Genomic DNA, 19,616 nt, shown 5'->3' with positions numbered 1-19,616 from the left:
AGATGGCGACATGGAGCTGAGGCGAAACGCGCTTTACCAGGGAACGCTGTGCGTGCGCGCCCCCTCCGCCGGCTCCGGCCCTTCCTCTACTGTCGCCGCTCAGGATACCGAGAAAGATGGCGGCTCGGTGAGGAAACGGAACCGGCCCGACCCAGGTGAGACCCACGGCTGTGTCTTCATCCCTCACAGGTCCTATATACCGCCAGACACCGCTGTATACCCCAAATATCTCTATATACCTCCACAGCCTCCTATATACCCCCACAGCCTCCTATATACACCCCAATATCTCTATATACACCCAGACCCCCCTATATACCCCCAATATCTCTATATACACCCAGACCCCCCTGTATACCCCCAATATCTCTATATACCCCCACAGCCTCCTATATACCCCTACAGCCTCCTATATACACCCAGACCCCCCTGTATACCCCCAATATCTCTATATACCCCCAGAGCCTCCTATATACCCCCAATATCTCTATATACACCCAGAGCCTCCTATATACCCCCAATATCTCTATATACACCCAGACCCCCCCTATATACCTCCAGAGCCCCCTATCTCTCTCTCTCTATATATATATATATATATATATATATATATATATATATATACCCAGACCCCCCTATATACCCCCAATATCTCTATATACCCCCATAGCCTCCTATATACCCCCAATATCTCTATATACCCCCAATATCTCTATATACACCCAGACCTATATACCCCCAATATCTATCTCTATATACACCTAGACCCCCTATATACCTTCAATATCTCTATATACACCCAGATCCCCTATATAACCCCAGAGCCTCCTATATACCCCCAATATCTCTATATACACCCAGACCATCCTATATACCCCCACAGCCTCCTATATACCCCCAATATCTCTATATACACCCAGACCCCCTATATACCTCCTATATCTCTATATACTCCCAGACCTCCCTATATACCTCCAATATCTCTATATACCCCCACTATATCTCTGTATACCCCCAGACCACCCTATATATCCCCTATATCTGTATATAAACCCAGACCTACCTATATACCTCCAATATCTCTATATACTCCCAGACCCCCCTATATACCTGAAAAATCTCCCCTCTATCCCCAATATATCTCTATATATGCCCAGACCTCCTATATACCTCTAATATTTCTATATATACCCCCAATATTGCTATATACACTCAGACCCCCCCAATATCACCTTATACACCCAAACCCCCTATATACCCCCAATATCTCTATATACCTCCAGACCTCCCTTTTTACCTCAATATCTCTATATACTCCCTGACCTCCCTATATACCTCCAATATCTCTATATCTCTATATATACCCATACCCCCCCATATACCCCCAATATCTCTATATACACCCAGACCCCCCTATATACCCCTTGTATCTATATATATATATATATATATATATACCCTGAATTCCCCCCCCCCCCCCCATATATAATATGCTCTCCGCTCAGCTGTTTCCCCAGAATCTCTATGGTGGTTATTGGGGAGTTTTCACATTCTCCTTAAAGAAGGATATTGGTGCTGGTTGGACGGGTCGGGCACCTTGTCCTGTATGTGGCGGGCAGTTGGTCATTGTAGTAGAGGAGTTCTCAGTGTATTCTCTCTCTCTCTCTCTCTCTCATCTCGGGGTCCTCCAGACTTCTCTAACCGATCTCCTGAACCAAATCTGTTCTCACCTGAACCTGACATTGCCCGTGTGTCTGGGTCATGCTGTGCCCGCGTGTTGTGCTGTGCCTGCATGTGTCGGGATCCTGCTGTGCCCGCATGTCGTGCTGTGCCCATGTGTGTCGGGGGTCGTGCTGTGCCCGTGTGTCGTGCTGTGCCCATGTGTGTCGGGGGTCGTGCTGTGCCCGCGTGTCGTGCTGTGCCCGCGTGTGTCGGGATCCTGCTGTGCCTGCGTGTCGTGCTGTGCCCATGTGTGTCGGGGGTCGTGCTGTGCCCGTGTGTCGTGCTGTGCCCATGTGTGTGGGGGGTTGTGCTGTGCCCGCGTGTCGTGCTGTGCCCGCGTGTGTCGGGATCCTGCTGTGCCTGCATGTCGTGCTGTGCCCATGTGTGTCGGGGGTCATGCTGTGCCCGTGTGTCGTGCTGTGCCCATGTGTGTCGGGGGTCGTGCTGTGCCCGCGTGTCGTGCTGTGCCCGCGTGTCGTGCTGTGCCCGCGTGTCGTGCTGTGCCCGCGTGTGTCGGGATCCTGCTGTGCCTGCATGTCGTGCTGTGCCCATGTGTGTCGGGGGTCATGCTGTGCCCGCGTGTCGTGCTGTGCCCATGTGTGTCGGGGGTCATGCTGTGCCCGCGTGTCGTGCTGTGCCCATGTGTGTCGGGGGTCGTGCTGTGCCTGCGTGTCGTGCTGTGCCCATGTGTGTCGGGGGTCGTGCTGTGCCCATGTGTGTCGGGGGTCATGCTGTGCCCGTGTCCTGCTGTGCCCGCGTGTCGGGGGTCCTGCTGTGCCCGTATGTGAGGGTCATGCTGTGCCCGCGGGTAGTGCTGTGCCCGCGTGTCGTGCTGTGCCCGTGTGTGTCGGGGGTCCTGCTGTGCCCGCGTGTCGTGCTGTGTCCGCGTGTGTTGGGGGTCATGCTGTGCCGCGTGTCGTGCTGTGCCCGTGTGTGTCGGGGGTCGTGCTGTGCCCGTGTGTGTCGGGGGTCGTGCTGTGCCCGTGTGTGTCGGGGGTCGTGCTGTGCCCGTGTGTGTCGGGGTCATGCTGTGCCCGTGTGTGTCGGGGGTCGTGCTGTGCCCGTGTGTGTCGGGGTCATGCTGTGCCCGTGTGTGTCGGGGGTCGTGCTGTGCCCGTGTGTGTCGGGGGTCGTGCTGTGCCCGTGTGTGTCGGGGGTCGTGCTGTGCCCGTGTGTGTCGGGGGTCGTGCTGTGCCCGTGTGTGTCGGGGTCATGCTGTGCCCGTGTGTGTCGGGGTCATGCTGTGATAGTAAACCTGTCTGCTCATCACATTGTATTTTCTGCTGTCACTGAGATACATTGGGGATGCTCTGAGTATAGAGATCCGTGTAGCAGAATTCCCCCCCCCCCCTCCCCACATCTGACATGTGCAGAAGATCCCTTGAAGACTTCTTTTCTTTCCAGAGGTGTCACCTCCCTCCCCCTTCCTGTCCCCCTCTGGGTGGGAGTAGTCATTAGTGGGGGGTCGGCACTGTTATTAGGATCAGTGATAATTACCGTCTTCTCTGCCCTGAGATGTGCTGCGGTCTCTTCACATTCCCTGTGCAGATGATCTACCCCCCCCCCCCCCGCCCTGGCTGTGTGTCACTGAAAATTAAACCCTGCCGCCTGTCATGTGTGTCACCAGCCCATTTCTGATCTCTCCGCCATCACCAACCCGCTGTCCTATGTGCAGCCTAAATTATAGGGGGGCATTAGAGTGTAAGCTCCTCTGGTACAGAGACTGATGTGACTGTGGGGGAGGGGACATTAGAGTGTAAGCTTCTCTGGTACAGAGACTGATGTGACTGTGGGGGAGGGGACATTAGAGTGTAAGCTTCTCTGGTACAGAGACTGATGTGACTGTGGGGGGAGGGGACATTAGAGTGTAAGCTCCTCTGGTACAGAGACTGATGTGACTGTGGGGGAGGGGACATTAGAGTGTAAGCTTCTCTGGTACAGAGACTGATGTGACTGTGGGGGAGGGGACATTAGAGTGTAAGCTCCTCTGGTACAGAGACTGATGTGACTGTGGGGGAGGGGACATTAGAGTGTAAGCTTCTCTGGTACAGAGACTGATGTGACTGTGGGGGAGGGTAGATTAGAGTGCAAGCTCTTCTGGTACAGAGACTGATGTGACTGTGGGGGAGGGGACATTAGAGTGTAAGCTTCTCTGGTACAGAGACTGATGTGACTGTGGGGGGGGACATTAGAGTGCAAGCTCTTCTGGTACAGAGACTGATGTGACTGTGGGTGAGGGGTCATTAGAGTGTAAGCTCCTCTGGTACAGAGACTGATGTGACTGTGGGGGGAGGGGACATTAGAGTGTAAGCTCCTCTGGTACAGAGACTGATGTGACTGTGGGGGAGGGGACATTAGAGTGTAAGCTTCTCTGGTACAGAGACTGATGTGACTGTGGGGGAGGGGACATTAGAGTGTAAGCTCCTCTGGTACAGAGACTGATGTGACTGTGGGGGAGGGGACATTAGAGTGTAAGCTCCTCTGGTACAGAGACTGATGTGACTGTGGGGGAGGGGACATTAGAGTGTAAGCTTCTCTGGTACAGAGACTGATGTGACTGTGGGGGAGGGGACATTAGAGTGTAAGCTCCTCTGGTACAGAGACTGATGTGACTGTGGGGGAGGGGACATTAGAGTGTAAGCTTCTCTGGTACAGAGACTGATGTGACTGTGGGGGAGGGTAGATTAGAGTGCAAGCTCTTCTGGTACAGAGACTGATGTGACTGTGGGGGAGGGGACATTAGAGTGTAAGCTTCTCTGGTACAGAGACTGATGTGACTGTGGGGGGGGACATTAGAGTGCAAGCTCTTCTGGTACAGAGACTGATGTGACTGTGGGGGAGGGGACATTAGAGTGTAAGCTTCTCTGGTACAGAGACTGATGTGACTGTGGGGGGGGACATTAGAGTGCAAGCTCTTCTGGTACAGAGACTGATGTGACTGTGGGTGAGGGGTCATTAGAGTGTAAGCTCCTCTGGTACAGAGACTGATGTGACTGTGGGGGGAGGGGACATTAGAGTGTAAGCTCCTCTGGTACAGAGACTGATGTGACTGTGGGGGAGGGGACATTAGAGTGTAAGCTTCTCTGGTACAGAGACTGATGTGACTGTGGGGGAGGGGACATTAGAGTGTAAGCTTCTCTGGTACAGAGACTGATGTGACTGTGGGGGAGGGGACATTAGAGTGTAAGCTTCTCTGGTACAGAGACTGATGTGACTGTGGGGGAGGGTAGATTAGAGTGCAAGCTCTTCTGGTACAGAGACTGATGTGACTGTGGGTGAGGGGTCATTAGAGTGTAAGCTCCTCTGGTACAGAGACTGATGTGACTGTAGGGGAGGGGACTTTAGAGTGCAAGCTCTTCTGGGGGGACTTTAGAGTGCAAGCTCCTCTGGTACAGAGACTGATGTGATTGGCTCAGTGATCTCTGTACATCACTGCAGTATATGTCAGAGCTATATAAATGTAGAATAAAAAAGTGTGGGGGGACATTAGAGTGTAAGCTCCCTTGGTATAAGTAGCGATGAGGATTGTTGCTTTCGGTGCCTCAGAAGTCTGTGGAGTTGTAGAAATGTAGGATGTACAGAGTAACAGGTGGCATGTTGGAGGGTATACTGTAACCACCTGACAGGTTTGTTAAATGATTTGGGTATAGGAACTGGTATATTGGTGTGTTGGGTATAATTTCTGCAGAATGTAGTTACTTTGTGTTAATTGCTCATTGATCAGTTCCTAGTTGGTTTCCTCCCACATACACCCCGCTGAGCGCCGGTTATCACATACCCCTCTCCTTACCATTTGTTTATCTCACCCTCTTATGGCGAAGGGCTGGCGTGCCTAGGCAGGTAATTCCGTGCTGTTGTTTGTTTTGGGACTCTGTGTGCCAGGGCTGGAGGGCGCAATTAATATGTGATTGATTGGTGCAGTAATCTGTTATAAGATCACTCCTGTCTGAATTGGCAGAGTTGGTGGTGATACCCTCATCGTGCTGAGCTGTGCGGCCTCCTTTCATTCTCTGGAGCCTGTACGGAGTGTGCTGTGAGTATATTGGATGTTCTAGTATTATATGTCTGGGATGGCATGCTACATCCCTCCTGTAAGCCCGCCGCTGCCTGGTCGGGCTCGTCGCTGGGGCCCGCCGCTGCCTGGTCGGGCTCGTCGCTGGGGCCCGCCGCTGCCTGGTCGGGCTCGTCGCTGGGGCCCACCGCTGCCTGTGGGCCCGCCCCCATATGCAACCAGTCCTGGGCCTGCACATGAACACCATCACCGATTTTACATGGTAAACCTCACACTGCTCATAAGGTAAAGCAAAGTAACTCTTTTAAGAATTTGTTATTATGTTGCTAGCAAATAGTAATTTTTATGAGAGGACGGTGATAGATTGTGGCTATACGTTTCATCATCTGCCTGGATATGACTGAGGGAAAGTTCTGGACCGCTTGCTGCAAAGACAATTAATCTGGCAGCCTTAATGTTGGTGATAAAAAGTATTGAGTGGCGTCTTGTGATCCGGCGTTCCTTCCACTGAGCTCAGCTGTGCTGACTGCTGGTCGGTCCTCTGCAAATAATACTGCATTATAGAGACGTGTCACCGGACCTCACCGTCACTTTGTTTATAGGCAGGTGAAGGTGTACTGACCCCGAGTTGTCTCCATTCACATTGCTTGACCTCTGACCTCTGTAGCCTCCTGTGTCAGGATGGAACCACAAGAAGGGATCTCATGGCTTTAACTCCTGAAAACTGTGAGAATGAGGAGATCCATTGCCAGGTGTTGTCTACCCTCCTCTCACCTTCAGTCTACATACAGTATCTGACAAAAGTGTGTACACCCCTTACGGTTTTGGAAATAATTTTAATATCTTTTCATGTGACAACACTGAAGAAATGAGACTTTGCTACAATGTAAAGTAGTGAGTGTACAGCTTGTATAACAGTGTAAATTTACTGTCCCCTCAAAATAACTCAACACACAGCCATTAATGTCTAAACCTCTGGCAACAAAAGTGAGTACACCCCCTAAGTGACAATGTCCAAATTGGGCCCAATTAGCCATTTTCCCTCCCCGGTGTCATGTGACTCAGTATTACAAGGTCTCAGGGTGTGAATGGGGTGTTTTAAATTTATCACTCTCACTCATACTGGTCACTGGAAGTTCAACATGGCACCTCATCGCACTTTGAGGATTTGAAAAAAAGAATTGTTGCTCTACATAAAGATGGCCTAGGCTATAAGAAGATTGCCAAGACCCTGAAACTGAGCTGCAGCACGGTGGCCAAGTCCATACAGCGGTTTACCAGGACAGGTTCCACTCAGAACAGGCCTCGCCATGGTCCACCAAAGAAGTTGAGTGCCGTGCTCAGCGTCATATCCAGAGGTTGTCTTTGGGAAATAGACGTATGAGTGCTGCCAGCATTGCTGCAGAGGTTGAAGGGGAGGGGTCAGCCTGTCAGTGCTCAGACCATACGCCGCACACTGCATCAAATTGGTCTCCATGGCTGTCATCCCAGAAGGAAGCCTCTTCTAAAGATGATGCACAAGAAAGCCCACAAACAGTTTGCTGAAGACAAGCAGACTAAGGACATGGATTGCTGGAACCATCTCCTGTGGTCTGATGAGACCAAGATAAACTTATTTGGTGTCAGATGGTGTCAGGCGTGTGTGGGGGCAACCAGGTGAGGAGTACAAAGACAAGTGTGTCTTCCTACAGTCAGGCATGGTGGTGGGAGTGTCATGGTCTGGGGCTGCATGAGTGCTGCCGACACTGGGGGGCTACAGATCATTGAGGGAACCATGAATGCCAACATGTACTGTGACATACTGAAGCAGAGCATGATCCCCTCCCTTCAGAGACTGGGGGGCAGGGCAATATTCCAACATAACGACCCCAAACATCTCCAAGATGACCACTGCCTTGCTAAAGAAGCTGAGGGTAAAGGTGATGGACTGGCCAAGCGTCTCCAGACCTAAACCCTATTGAGCATCTGTGGGGCTCCTCAAACAGAAGGTGGAGGAGGGGAAGGTCTCTAACATCCACCAGCTCTGTGATGTCATCATGGAGGAGGGGAAGAGGACTCCAGTGACAACCTGTGAAGCTCTGGTGAACTCCATGCCCAAGAGGGTTAAGGCAGTGCTGGAAAATAATGGCGGCCACACAAAATATTGACACCTTGGACCCAATTTGGACATTGTCACTTAGGGGTGTACTGACTTTTGTTGCCAGCGGTTTAGACATTAGTGGCTGTGTGTTGAGTTATTTTGAGGGGACAGTAAATTTACACTGTTATACAAGCTGTACACTCACTACTTTACATTGTAGCAAAGTCTCATTTCTTCAGTGTTGTCACATGAAAAGATAGAATAAAATATTTACACAAATGTGAGGGGTGTACTTACTTTTTTTCAGATACTGTAAGTTGACTCAGTTTTCTCCTGGGTGGAGTATTTCCCCTATTACTTTATTCAAATGTGAAGTTCACTTTTAACATAAAATCCTCCCTTGCTCGTCTGAACGTTCGTGTAGTCTGTCTTCAGTTATCGAGGAAAGTCCGGTGTGAAGTATTCAGCTCTCCCACATGTTCCAGCAAGTGTGTGTGTGTGTGTGTGTATATATATATATATAATTGTGTGTGTGTGTGTGTGTGTGTATATGTATATATATATATATATATATATATATATATATATATATATATATATATATATATATATATATATATATATATATATATATATATATATATATATATATAATTGTGTGTGTGTGTGTATATATAATTGTGTGTGTGTGTGTGTGTGTGTGTGTGTGTGTGTGTGTGTGTGTGTAATTTATTTATTTTTTTTTGGTTTATCAGGTGAATTATTATGGTGACCATATCTTTTTGGTTTTCCCTCATTCAGGACTTGTGTGGAATGCCATGGCCAGCTCCTCTGAGAGTGAAGATGACGCATTTATGGCGGTTGACGGAGAGGGTGCAGTAGACGGGGCGATGGAGCAGGATGTGGAGCCACACGCTCAGCCTGAACTGAGCAAACACAACCGATCGATGTGCGAGCTGCCAGAAGAGGTGCTGGAGTACATCCTGTCCTTCCTGTCCCCCTATCAGGAACATAAGACCGCAGCTCTGGTGTGCAAGCAGTGGTACCGACTCATCAAAGGTAGGGGGAGGGGAATGTCCTGTGACTTCTGGGGGACAAAAATAAATAAAAATACTCTTGTAATGGTGCTATGCTTGTGCTGCAAGGGTGATTCCTCATGTACAGAACTTTGCAAGAGTATATCTCCTTTTATTGGTCCCCTAAACATACAGTGCAAAAATTGTGTGCGTGTGTATTTTATTTTTTATTTTTTTTTTTTGTTTTTTGGCAGGTGCGAACAGGTGGCCAAAAAAAAAAAAAAAGTTTTGCACTGTATGTCTAGGGCAGGGATGGCGAACCTTGGCACTCCAGATGTTTTGGAACTACATTTCCCATGATGCTCAACTACACTGCAGAGTGCATGAGCATCATGGGAAATGTAGTTCCAAAACATCTGGAGTGCCAAGGTTCACCATCACTGGTCTAGGAGAACAATAAAAGGAAATATACTTGATCCTCTGCTCCTCCAGCAGCTAGAGTGCTCCCCCCCCCCCCCCAGCTTCTGCACCCACACCGTTTTGCAGTAAAAGGGTTCTGATATCCTCAAGGTCTGCCACCAGATCATGGGGGAGCACCACCTGCCTGGGGGAGAGGGGGATCCACTAACTAAAACAGTTTCTCCTCTCCCCTGGTCATAACAAACTAGTAAAGTGATATTAAAGGCAATTTTGTGTTTGTTGTTTAATAACATATGTTATACATACTTGCTCTGTGCAGTGGTTTTGCACAGAGCAGCCCAGATCCTCCGTCTCCTTCTGGGTCCCTAGCTGGGACTCCTGACCCCTCCCTCCTACCGAGTGCACTTTGAGCACTCTATGGGGGCACCCAAGCAGGCTTACTCCTGAGCTGCTGCTGTTAGTCTGCATTCACACACAACCACGGGCTCCCCCTCTCTTCTTCTTCCTCCCCCCCCCCCCCTCTTGCTCCTGAGCCGCTGCTGTGTGTGTGCATTCACACACAACCACGGGCTCCCCCCCCACACCCACCCCCCTCTCTCTTCCCTTATTGACTCACTGGCCTATGGCTCCTGCTGCGGTCTCAGCCAATGAGAAGGAAGAGTCCACAGAGAGCTGAGGCTCTCATGCCCATTGTTGGATCACGATGTGGGGGGCTGATGCACAGAGATTTTACCTTCATGCATGAATATAAAATAAACTTGAGCCTTTAGAACCCTTTGTACAATTTCTAATATTCCTTTTCCAAGTGACAAACTAAGGCTGCAGTTATACCAGCCGTTAAGGCCGATGTGAATTGTAGCTGCAGTTCCTGCTGCGTTTCTCAGTGCCTAGATGCAATCATTGCAGGTAATTGCTGGCTGTGCAGAGTGCTGTCATTAGAAGCGACTGCTGGCAACCTGTTATAGTGAATGGGGCCGGCGGCTGCACCTCACTGCCGATACCGGCGCTACAATACTTTCCCGGCTGTGATCGCTGTGGATGTAGCTTTGGGCTCTCCCTTCTTTCCAAGGCGCGTTACAGCTGCACTCCAGGTATACGGATGATTGCATCACTAATCTTGTTTACCAAAAGATCTATAATCCAATCCGGCCACTTTTATAATTCATTAACTTCTACCAGAACACTACCAGAAGGGCGACACCACTTTCTGTATTGTATGGTGTCACTTCCTAGCCACAGCTTTCTGTTTAGACAGTAACTTGTTAGGTCATTGACTGTCTGCTTTTCTGTTTAGTGCTCCCCCCACCCCCCACCCACAGGAGTTAAAGCTGTACTCCGGGGTAATAAATCCATCAGGCCTGCGTATTTTTGAATTTTGATGTGCTCGTTTTATTTCTTTCAGATCTGTAATAGACCGCTCACAGCTCCTCTCTCTCCCCTTGTGCAGGGGGACTGGTCTGATCTCCGCCCCCCCCTCCTGTAGTTTTCTATAATGGGTGGAGCCTGCTGGACCCCTCCCACAGCTCCGCTCTTTGCGCAGGAGGACTGGTCTTTTCCCTGCCCCCCTCCAGTATCTTTCTGAAGGCAGCCAGTAGTAGATGGGGCATGTCTGGCCCCTCCCAAAGCTCTGCTCACTCTTCCCCCTGTGCAGGGTGACTAGTCTTATCTCCCCCTCTCCTGTAGTTTATTATGTAGAGGGTGGAGCCTGCCAGGTCCCTCCCTACAGTTTTTCTCTGTGCTGGATGACTGGTCTTATCTCCACCCCCCCCCCCCCTGTAGGTTTCTGTAGTGAATGGGGCCTGCCAGGCTCCTCCCACACCTCTGCTCTTTCCTTGTACAGGATGACAGGTCTTATCTCCACCTCCTATAGGTTTCTGTAGTGGGTGGAAACTGTCAGGCCCCTCCCACAGTTCTACGCCACCCACAGTTCTGCGCTCTCTCCTTGTGCAGGGTGACTTATCTTGTCTCTGCCCCCCTCCTGTCGTTTTCTGCAGGCAGCCTGTAGTGGGTGGAACCTGTCAGGCTCCTCCCACAGTTCTGCTTTTAGCTTGTGCAGGGTGACTGCTCTTTTCTCCGCCCCCCTTCTGTAGTTTTCTGCAGACAGCCTGTAGTGGGTGGGACCTGTCAGGCCCCTCCCACATTTTCTGCTTTTAGCTTGTGCAGGGTGACTGGTCTTCGCCCCCCTCCTGTTTTCTGATGGCAGTCTGTAGTGGGTGGGACCTGTCTGGCCCCTCCCACAGTTCTGCTTTAAGCTTGTGCAGGGTGACTGGTCTTTTCTCTGCCCCCCTCCTGTAGTTTTCTGCAGGCAGCCTGTAATGGGTGTGGCCTGCTGGGATCCTCCTACAGCACAGTGATGTCACTACTACGATTACTAGGTAATATCTTAGTTTGTAATGGAATTAGTGATTTGAGGAATATCTATAAATGAGTGAATTTCTTCCCAGAGTTCAGCTCTAAGCTTTGTTTTCCGGTGTACTTTGGGCATTTATTGGCCTTTATGTTGCTCCTCTTAGAGGGGCTGTAGATGGAGCAGCAACCGCCATGCTCTGTCACCACACATGGATGCCCATCCATTTATTTCCTCCAATCCACAGATGCCGTTCTCCTGGAATTGTTTTATTTCAGCTTTCTGCAATGTAAGCTGATGAATGTTATTGTAGGTGATTGGTGGAGTGCGGTTCCATAATGTCCTTGTACTGTCCTGGATTCAACTAAATATATCCTTGCTGGACAGAGCCCAGGAGCAACGTGCCAAAATAAAGGGGGGGAGGGGAGCAGACAGATATAGAGATGATAAATATACTCACACACACACGTGTCACCCGGCTACTGGCAGTGATTGTGCCAAGAGATTTTTATATTTTACTGCAAGTGGAGAGGAAAAAGTCTGCCATTGGTGACTGCTTCTCCTGAAAATGCTGTTTGCCTGGCTGTATAGGGCACACTTCCTGGTCAGTGACTTGAAGCATGTGGAAAGGGTGTTGGGGGGGGGGGGGGGTTCGCAGTCAGTTGTATATCTCACTAGAGCGGCTGGGGTAGTGCTGTGTCCGCTATCCTCATTCTACATCTATCAGGATTTAGACCCTCGTCTCTCCTTCTCAGAATTCACAACCGTTTTTTTGTTTTTTTTATTGGAGGCATTTCTGACTTTTTTTCCTGTGAGATGTTTTATAGCTGGAGGCCGCGGTCTGGCTGCATGACCATGTATGGTATAGTGATAGCAGGATCCTTTCCAGACACAAATACTCCGATTTTTATGTACCGGCTCACTGCAGACCTCACCATTACCGCCGTCCGTTTACGTTATTCAGCATTGATATACACCGGCCTCTGAATATTCACTTTGTAGCCCCCCGCCTACTGCTGCAGTGCAGATCTGTGTAATGTGCAAGAGGACCGGTCTCCTGCAAAGTGAAGAGGCTGTTTTATGGCCGGAGTATTGATAATGACACCACAGCCTATCTATTCCTTGCTGCAGTATGAGGCACTTGGTACCTCGTGCCTGAGTGGTGTCATGTATTTCCTATGCAGGTAAAGGTAACACATGTTTAGTGACTATATAGTCTGCTGTTACTGATCTCTCCTGTATATAGGCCACTATTACTGACCTCTCCTCCTGGAAATGCTCCAGCGTTTTCAGTACTTATGGAGGCCAGGCAGTAAGCATTTTCAGGACTAGGTCAGCAGTTTAAAGTAGAACTATAGGCAAAACGTTATTTCTCTTAGATTAGAGCTGTATAGTTTTGTTTTTAGCCAACACGGGAAGTGAGAGAAATTTCCTCTAAAGTAAGAAAATCTCTGGCTGTCACCAGAATTGGTGTCTCCACTGGAAGCCGCCTTCCATTTTCCTGTTCTTGTGACAACCCAAAATTTGATTTTCTATCACTGCAAGTCCCCGTTCACACATACGTTTTGTTTTTTGTCCCTTGCAAAAACGGACATTGATGGAAGCGGATGATCATTCATTGTCTGTTTTTTCATAGGAATGCATTGATGTCCGTTTTTTTTTTTTTTCATCCGTCAACGGATAGGTGAAAAACGTACAAACTGGGTCCGTATGTGTGAAAGGGGCTTTAAGGTGGAACAGATGGCAATAAAAACTGACAGGGGTTGTAATCCCACTTCAATATCTCTGTTCAAAACTATAAGGCTCCTTTCACACATATGGTCCGTATTTCATCCATCCGTTGACGATGCATCTCTATGTAAAAACGGATGACAAATGGACAATGGATGATCATCCGTTAACATCTGTTTTCATCCGCTTCTGTCAATGTCCATTTTTTGGAACGGATGAGTGCCCCATTTTTTTCATCCGTCAAAAAAAAAACGGATTGGACGAAAAACGGATGTAAACGGACAAACGGTCCATTTTTCATCTGTTTTTGTATTGGTAGTGGATGTAAAAAAAAATGAAAAAACGAATGGAAAACTGATACATTTTGACGTGACTTAAAGCGGAGTTCCACCCAAAAGTGGAACTTCCGCTTTAGGGAGTCCTGACCCCCCGACATGCCACATTTGGCATGTCATTTTTTGGGGGGGGGGGAGCGGGTACCTAGTTTTGACAGGTACCCGCTCCCACTTCCGCTCGGAGCGCCGCGGCGCCCTGAGCGGAAGTTCTCCTCTCCCCCCTCCCTCCCTGCAATCTTCTGGGACACGTCAGAGGTCCCAGAAGATTGCCGGCCAATCACAGCGCGCAGCACCACTCGCGCATGCGCAGTGGGTACCCAGCTGTGAAGCCGCAAACTGTAACAGCCGGGTGCCCACAGCAGTGATGCCGGCACCGAGGGAGAGGATCGAGGCTTCCGGCGGCCGCATCGCTGGACCGTTGGACAGGTGAGTAAATGGCTGGAACTCCCCTTTAACTGATGAACTGAACGGACCGTATGTGTGTAAGGGGCCTTATACTTTTAAAGCCGTAGTAAACTGTTTCACTCTGCAAGGTAAAGCCATAATGTGCAGTGCAGTGTTTCTTAACTCTGGTCCTCGGGACCCACCAACAGGCCAGATTTTAAGTATTACCTCAGAGGGGTGCAGACTAGAGTACTGCAATCACTGAGCAGCAAATGAAATCACCTGTGACGTAATTTAGTTATCTTGCAAACCTGGCCTGTTGGTGGGTCCCGAGGACCAGATTTGAGAACCACTGCGGTATCGCATACTAACACATTATGAAGGACTTGCCTGAAAACGAAGCCCTCTAGGGGCGCGCTGTCACCACTGTTGGCCCTTCCATCTTCACCCGGTCCTCCTTTGAGGTTCATCCCCCTGTGGCCGCTTGACTGGCCCGAGCCGCGATGTCACTGGTTGCTGCTGGCTAGAAGATCGGACCAGGGGTGGCAAGACTACGGCCCTCCAGCTGTTCAGGAACTACAATTCATTGCATTGTAAATCTGACATTCAGACATAATTAGGCATGATGGGATTTGTAGTTCCTGAACAGCTGGAGGGCCATAGTTTGGACATACGGTGAATGTTTAGGAAATATTCATTTTTAGTTTTATTAGATGCGTACCTGTAGGTGATAATGAATGAGAGTTTACAACCACTTTAACCACTTCCCGCCCGCCCTATTACAAAATGACGGTGGGAATGTGGTTGAGTTATCCTGACCGGACGTCATATGACGGCGGCAGGATAACACCGCTCTGGGCGCCCAGAACGGCGATCGGTGATGCGAGGTGTCAATCTGACACCCTGCACCTCCGATCTCAGTAAAGAGACTACTGACGTAGCTCTTTACCATGTGATCAACCGTGTCCAATCACGGCTGGTCGCATCGTAAACAGGAACAGCCGTTGATCAGCTTTCCTTAGTTCGTGCCTGACAGGGGGGGGGGGTCGGCACTGGTAATCAGATCATTGATTACCAGTGCAGACCCTCGGGGGGGGGGGGGGGGGGATGCCACTAGATCCACCAGGGATGCCCACTATGACCCCAGGGATGCCCACTATGGCCACCAGGGATGGCAATCAGGGCTCAGGGAGCCCCCCATTGCCCTCCCTATCAGTGCTGCCCACAAGTGCCCATCATTGCCATCCTTTAGTGTCGCCCACCAGTGCCCATTATTGCCCACCAGTGCCGCTTATCAGTGCCCATTAGTGCCCATCAGTGCCCGTCAATGCCGCCTATCAGTGCCCGTCAATGCCGCCTATCAGTGCCCGTCAATGCCGCCTATCAGTGCCCAGCAGTGCTGCCTATCAGTGCCCAGCAGTGCTGCCTATCAGTGCCCAGCAGTGCTGCCTATCAGTGCCCACCAATGCTGCATTTCTGTGCTACCTATCAGTGCCGATCCATCAGTGCCACCCCATCATTGCCTCCTCATCAGTGCCTGTCAGTGCAGTCTCATCAGTGCAGGAAAAAACTTATTTATTTACAAAATTGTATAACATAAACAAAAAACTTTTTTTTTTTTTTTCAAACTTTTCTGTCTTTTTTTTATTTGTTTAGCAAAAAGTAAACGCACAGGTGATCAAATACCACCAAAAGAAAGCTCTATTTGTGGGGGGAAAATGACATAAATTTGGTGTAAGTACAGTGTTGCATGACTGCGCAATTGTCATTCAAAATGCAACAGCGCTAAAAGGGGAAAATTGGCCTGGGCGGGAAGGGAGGGAAGTGCCCGGTATTAAAGTGGTTAATAAGCAGTGTATTCTATCAATGCTGAAATTAAAAGGTCTGTGTTTTTTATAGGTGCTCCACTGTTTCCTCCTAACATGTCTGTGTTTTACCTCTAGGGGTCGCTCATCAGTGTTATCATGGATTTATTAAAGCGGTTCAAGATGGGAATATCCAATGGGAGAGCCGAACGTATCCTTATCCAGGGACCCCGATCACCCAGCGCTTCTCACACAGTAAGTGAACCTGATGGGGCTCATTCTTATCTCTGAACTTCTTACAGCTGGTGAAAGCGGCATTGTCAGAAAGGTGCCCTTAAATATGCACCCTCCCCCCTCTACTATGTAAAATTCAGCAAAGAGAGCCTGTAGAAAAAGCCCCCCATCTGTTGCAGAACTGCAAGTCCCATGCTGCCTCTGCCTTTGGGAGTCATGCTTGTAAATTTCAGCGGCTTGCAATGCCTCATGGGACTTGTAGTTCCACAACAGCTGGAGGGCCACAGGTTGAGCACCTGTGTAATAGATATTCATTTCGACCGGCTTCAGTATTGGGGGTGGGGGGGGGGGGTCACTTTGAGGTTTTACTAAACCTAGAGAGGGCAAAAATAGTCAATTACGCAGAGAAATCAATCGGCTTCCAGGTTTATTACTAAGGCTTAAAGAAACTTGAGGTTAGAAGCTGATTCGTTTCTGCAGATTTGTGACTAATTTTTAGTAAATAAACCCCTCAGTGATGAAATCTCGGGGAGTTTCTCAGATCTCTGCAGAAGATACTACAAATCAGTGCAAGCGTCTTCTCCTCATAATGGGCTCGCTGGGAATTCCCCAGAATCTTGCTGGAGAAGGTGTTGATGCCCTCACCTTGGCAGTCTGCCCACCAAGAAACTTCCTGAGATCTCCTATATTTAAAGTGGTTGTAAATGCAATTATTTTTTAAATTTTTTTTTTTTTTTTTTTTTTGATAACCCTTTTGCTGCTTCTCTCTGGTGAGGAGGGGGCCCCATAGTAAGCCGTTCCCTTGTGTCAGCTTGCTCCTGAGCCTTGCTGTCTGTGCCATTACACACAGGCTGGAGGGGGGGGGTTTGGTCTGCCCCCCCCCCCCACTTCGATGGCTTGGACCTGCCCCCTCCCTTGTCAATGGCTTTTGATTGACAGCAGTGGTAGCCAATGGCCTCAGCAAAGCCTGTGAGACCAAGAAGGGAGGGGAGAGATGAGCTGCAGATGGACACAGCACTGGATCAAATAAGGGTTCAGGTAAGGGGGGGGGGGAGAGACCAGACTTATACCTAAACATTTAATACCTTAATGCAGGGAATGCATGGAGGTAAATAGTTATGGCTTCATACCCACCTCCAATTTTTTTTTTTTTTTTTTGCTCCTTTGCATATTTTTACTGGGTTGCAGGCTCTCATCCTTGGGACAGCTCATCGCAGCCATTTTTGAAGAGAACTGAGCAATCTCCTAGCTGACGGGGAATTTATTTTATAAAATGACCCCCTGTTATCTGTCTGCCCTTTGATATGTCTGTGGCTGCTCCAGGCTTCCCAAGGAAATGTTTGGATGCCGGCCGTAGGGGACGTACTGTGCTGAGTGACAGCATGGTGACCCCGGGGTATCGGTGTAGGAGGACATGCGTGGCTGCAGATTCTTGTAAGGTCATGGTGTAATGACTGGCCGTCTGTTCTCCTGGCCATGTGACCCAGCAGAAATGGGACAATGTAGGTTTGTAAAATATCAGCATACAGTTCAAGTTCTTTTTTATTGATGAGAAATCCCCTGAATAGGGGTGCTGCTAGCAAGTTCAAGTGGTCCGTTCGTTCTTCATGCTGGGTCAGTACAGCCATCCTCAGGGCACATTATCTGCAGGGCTTCCTAGACCTGTGTGGTTGGCTCACAGTGATATGTATACAGAGACTGGGAATGGTGGGAGCGGGAGGCTGGTGATGGGTAAGTGGGCAAGGATGTCCCTGCAATGGGCTCTTTATACCCCCATCCAGGAGAATTTGCAGGCTTGAGGCCATCATCCAATCAGGCCAAAAAACGCCGGGTCATCTGACAGTCTTTCATGTCTATGCTGAGTGCCCCCCCCATAGCAAGCAGCTTGCCATGCTCCCGAGCCCCACTCTGTGTTCATTGAAAAACAGAGAACGCCCCCCCCCCCTCACTGGCTGTGATTGACAGCAGTAGGAGCCAGTGGCTCCCGCTTCTGTCTCTGAGGCGGGAGAGACCCCGGAAAGTGGCTTCTCTTGTGCATATTGCTGGGTGGAGAATGGGGCTCAGGTTAGTATTGGGGAGGGCTGTAGGGGGAGCTGCAGACAGGTGTGTTACCTTCACGCATAGAATTTATGAAGGTAAAAAGCCTTTAGCACCACTTAAATATGGATGTTAAGTTTATTACTCTGGGTAAGTAGCATCTATTTCATGCTATGAGTAGTCCCAGTGAATGTTGTGTATGACGTGTTCTCTTTTTTTCCCGCTCAGGTGCATGTTACTATGACTCCAACCAATCGATGTATGTGTTTGGCGGCTGCACGCAGAGTAGCTGTAACGCAGCATTCAATGACCTATGGCGGCTTGACCTGAATAGCAAGGAATGGATCCGGCCCTTGGCCTCAGGTGAGTGGATGTCCGCCATGTTTGTGCTTCTCCATTGATCCCCCCACTAAGCAGGCTGATGACAGGTCCATGTCGAACAGACACAGCCCGCTGTTCTTTAGGGGGCTTTTTTATATGAAAACGGAGCGCCTGTTCGTTTTTCCATCCGACACTCATCCGATCCGCCAGACGGATGGGGAACAAATCCCCATCCACCTGTTTTTAGCGTATCGGATGCTGGCCGGTGTAAACTTGCACGTCCGTTTGACATCCGCCGCGCCATAGAGAGCAATGGGGGGTCCGCCTGAAAAACTGACAGGTGGACACGATCGGTCCGTCAGTGTGAAAGGGGCCTCAGATTTTTTTATTTACACTGTTTTTTTTTTTTTTTTTTTTTGTGTTTTGGAAACTGTTTTTTAGTTTAAAAATATTTTACAAATAGACTTTTTTTAAGCACATCAATTCTGCAGTTTGTAGAGGGGGATGGAGTGCAGTTGGCTCCCAGGGTGAACTGAAAGGCTAAGATGACCTCATTTTGGGTATCGGGTCCCTGTTCATATAAGAGCACACTGATCCATCGTTGTTGGTACTATTCTATTGGCAGTTTTTGTATATTACTTGCGGGGCCCCACAGCTGAGGGCCGAATGTATTTCTCAGGCTAATGTAATAGAACAATTGCCCTGTTTCCATATACAGACATGGTATATTCTGGGCTCAGCCTGCAGGTTCCTTATAGTGATGGTGCAGTGATGAGAGAAATCGCTGGTTTTTCATCATTCTGCAGCCAGATTTTTTCTCTCCAGCATTAAGATTCCCAGTTCTTGTCCTGAGAATGCATTGCACAGCGGTATCCCACGGGGTGGGGCCCCGCCACCATCCCATCCTGCTCTCTCCTTCTAGGACAAGGCCATAGGCAGCTTCTCATCGATGAGCTCATTCAGCCTGGAAGGATGCCCAGATGTTGGTGTTCTAACATGCTCAGGTATCATTCTCACACTTTGGCTGAAGGCAGCAGCTTGGAAACCCCGGCTGCAGGGGGCAGCACTGGGGCACCTTGTAGGTTGTCATGGAGCCTTCATACCGGAGAGGTTTATTGAAGCTCCCCTGCAGTCCTGCGACTTGCTCTCATGGTTCCGGTCTGCATTCACTT

General features: G+C 49.4%; 1 protein-coding gene across 1 annotated transcript in view; it reads left to right on the top strand.

Annotated features, from left to right (window-relative positions):
* The window catches only part of FBXO42 (F-box protein 42), a 34,116-nt gene continuing 14,500 nt past the window's right edge, over positions 1-19,616 (top strand). Inside the window, exons 1-4 of the mRNA XM_082274186.1 lie at positions 1-155; positions 8,616-8,873; positions 15,991-16,107; positions 18,352-18,486. Coding sequence (XP_082130312.1) covers positions 11-155; positions 8,616-8,873; positions 15,991-16,107; positions 18,352-18,486 — 655 coding nt within the window. The 5' untranslated portion in view covers positions 1-10. The remainder of the gene's footprint in view (positions 156-8,615; positions 8,874-15,990; positions 16,108-18,351; positions 18,487-19,616) is intronic.

Source organism: Pelophylax lessonae (assembly GCF_965119305.1).
Source record: "Pelophylax lessonae genome assembly, chromosome: 12".
NCBI lineage: Eukaryota > Metazoa > Chordata > Amphibia > Anura > Ranidae > Pelophylax > Pelophylax lessonae.
Note: the sequence above shows the minus strand (reverse complement) of the source record. Positions and strands in the feature narration are given on the sequence as shown.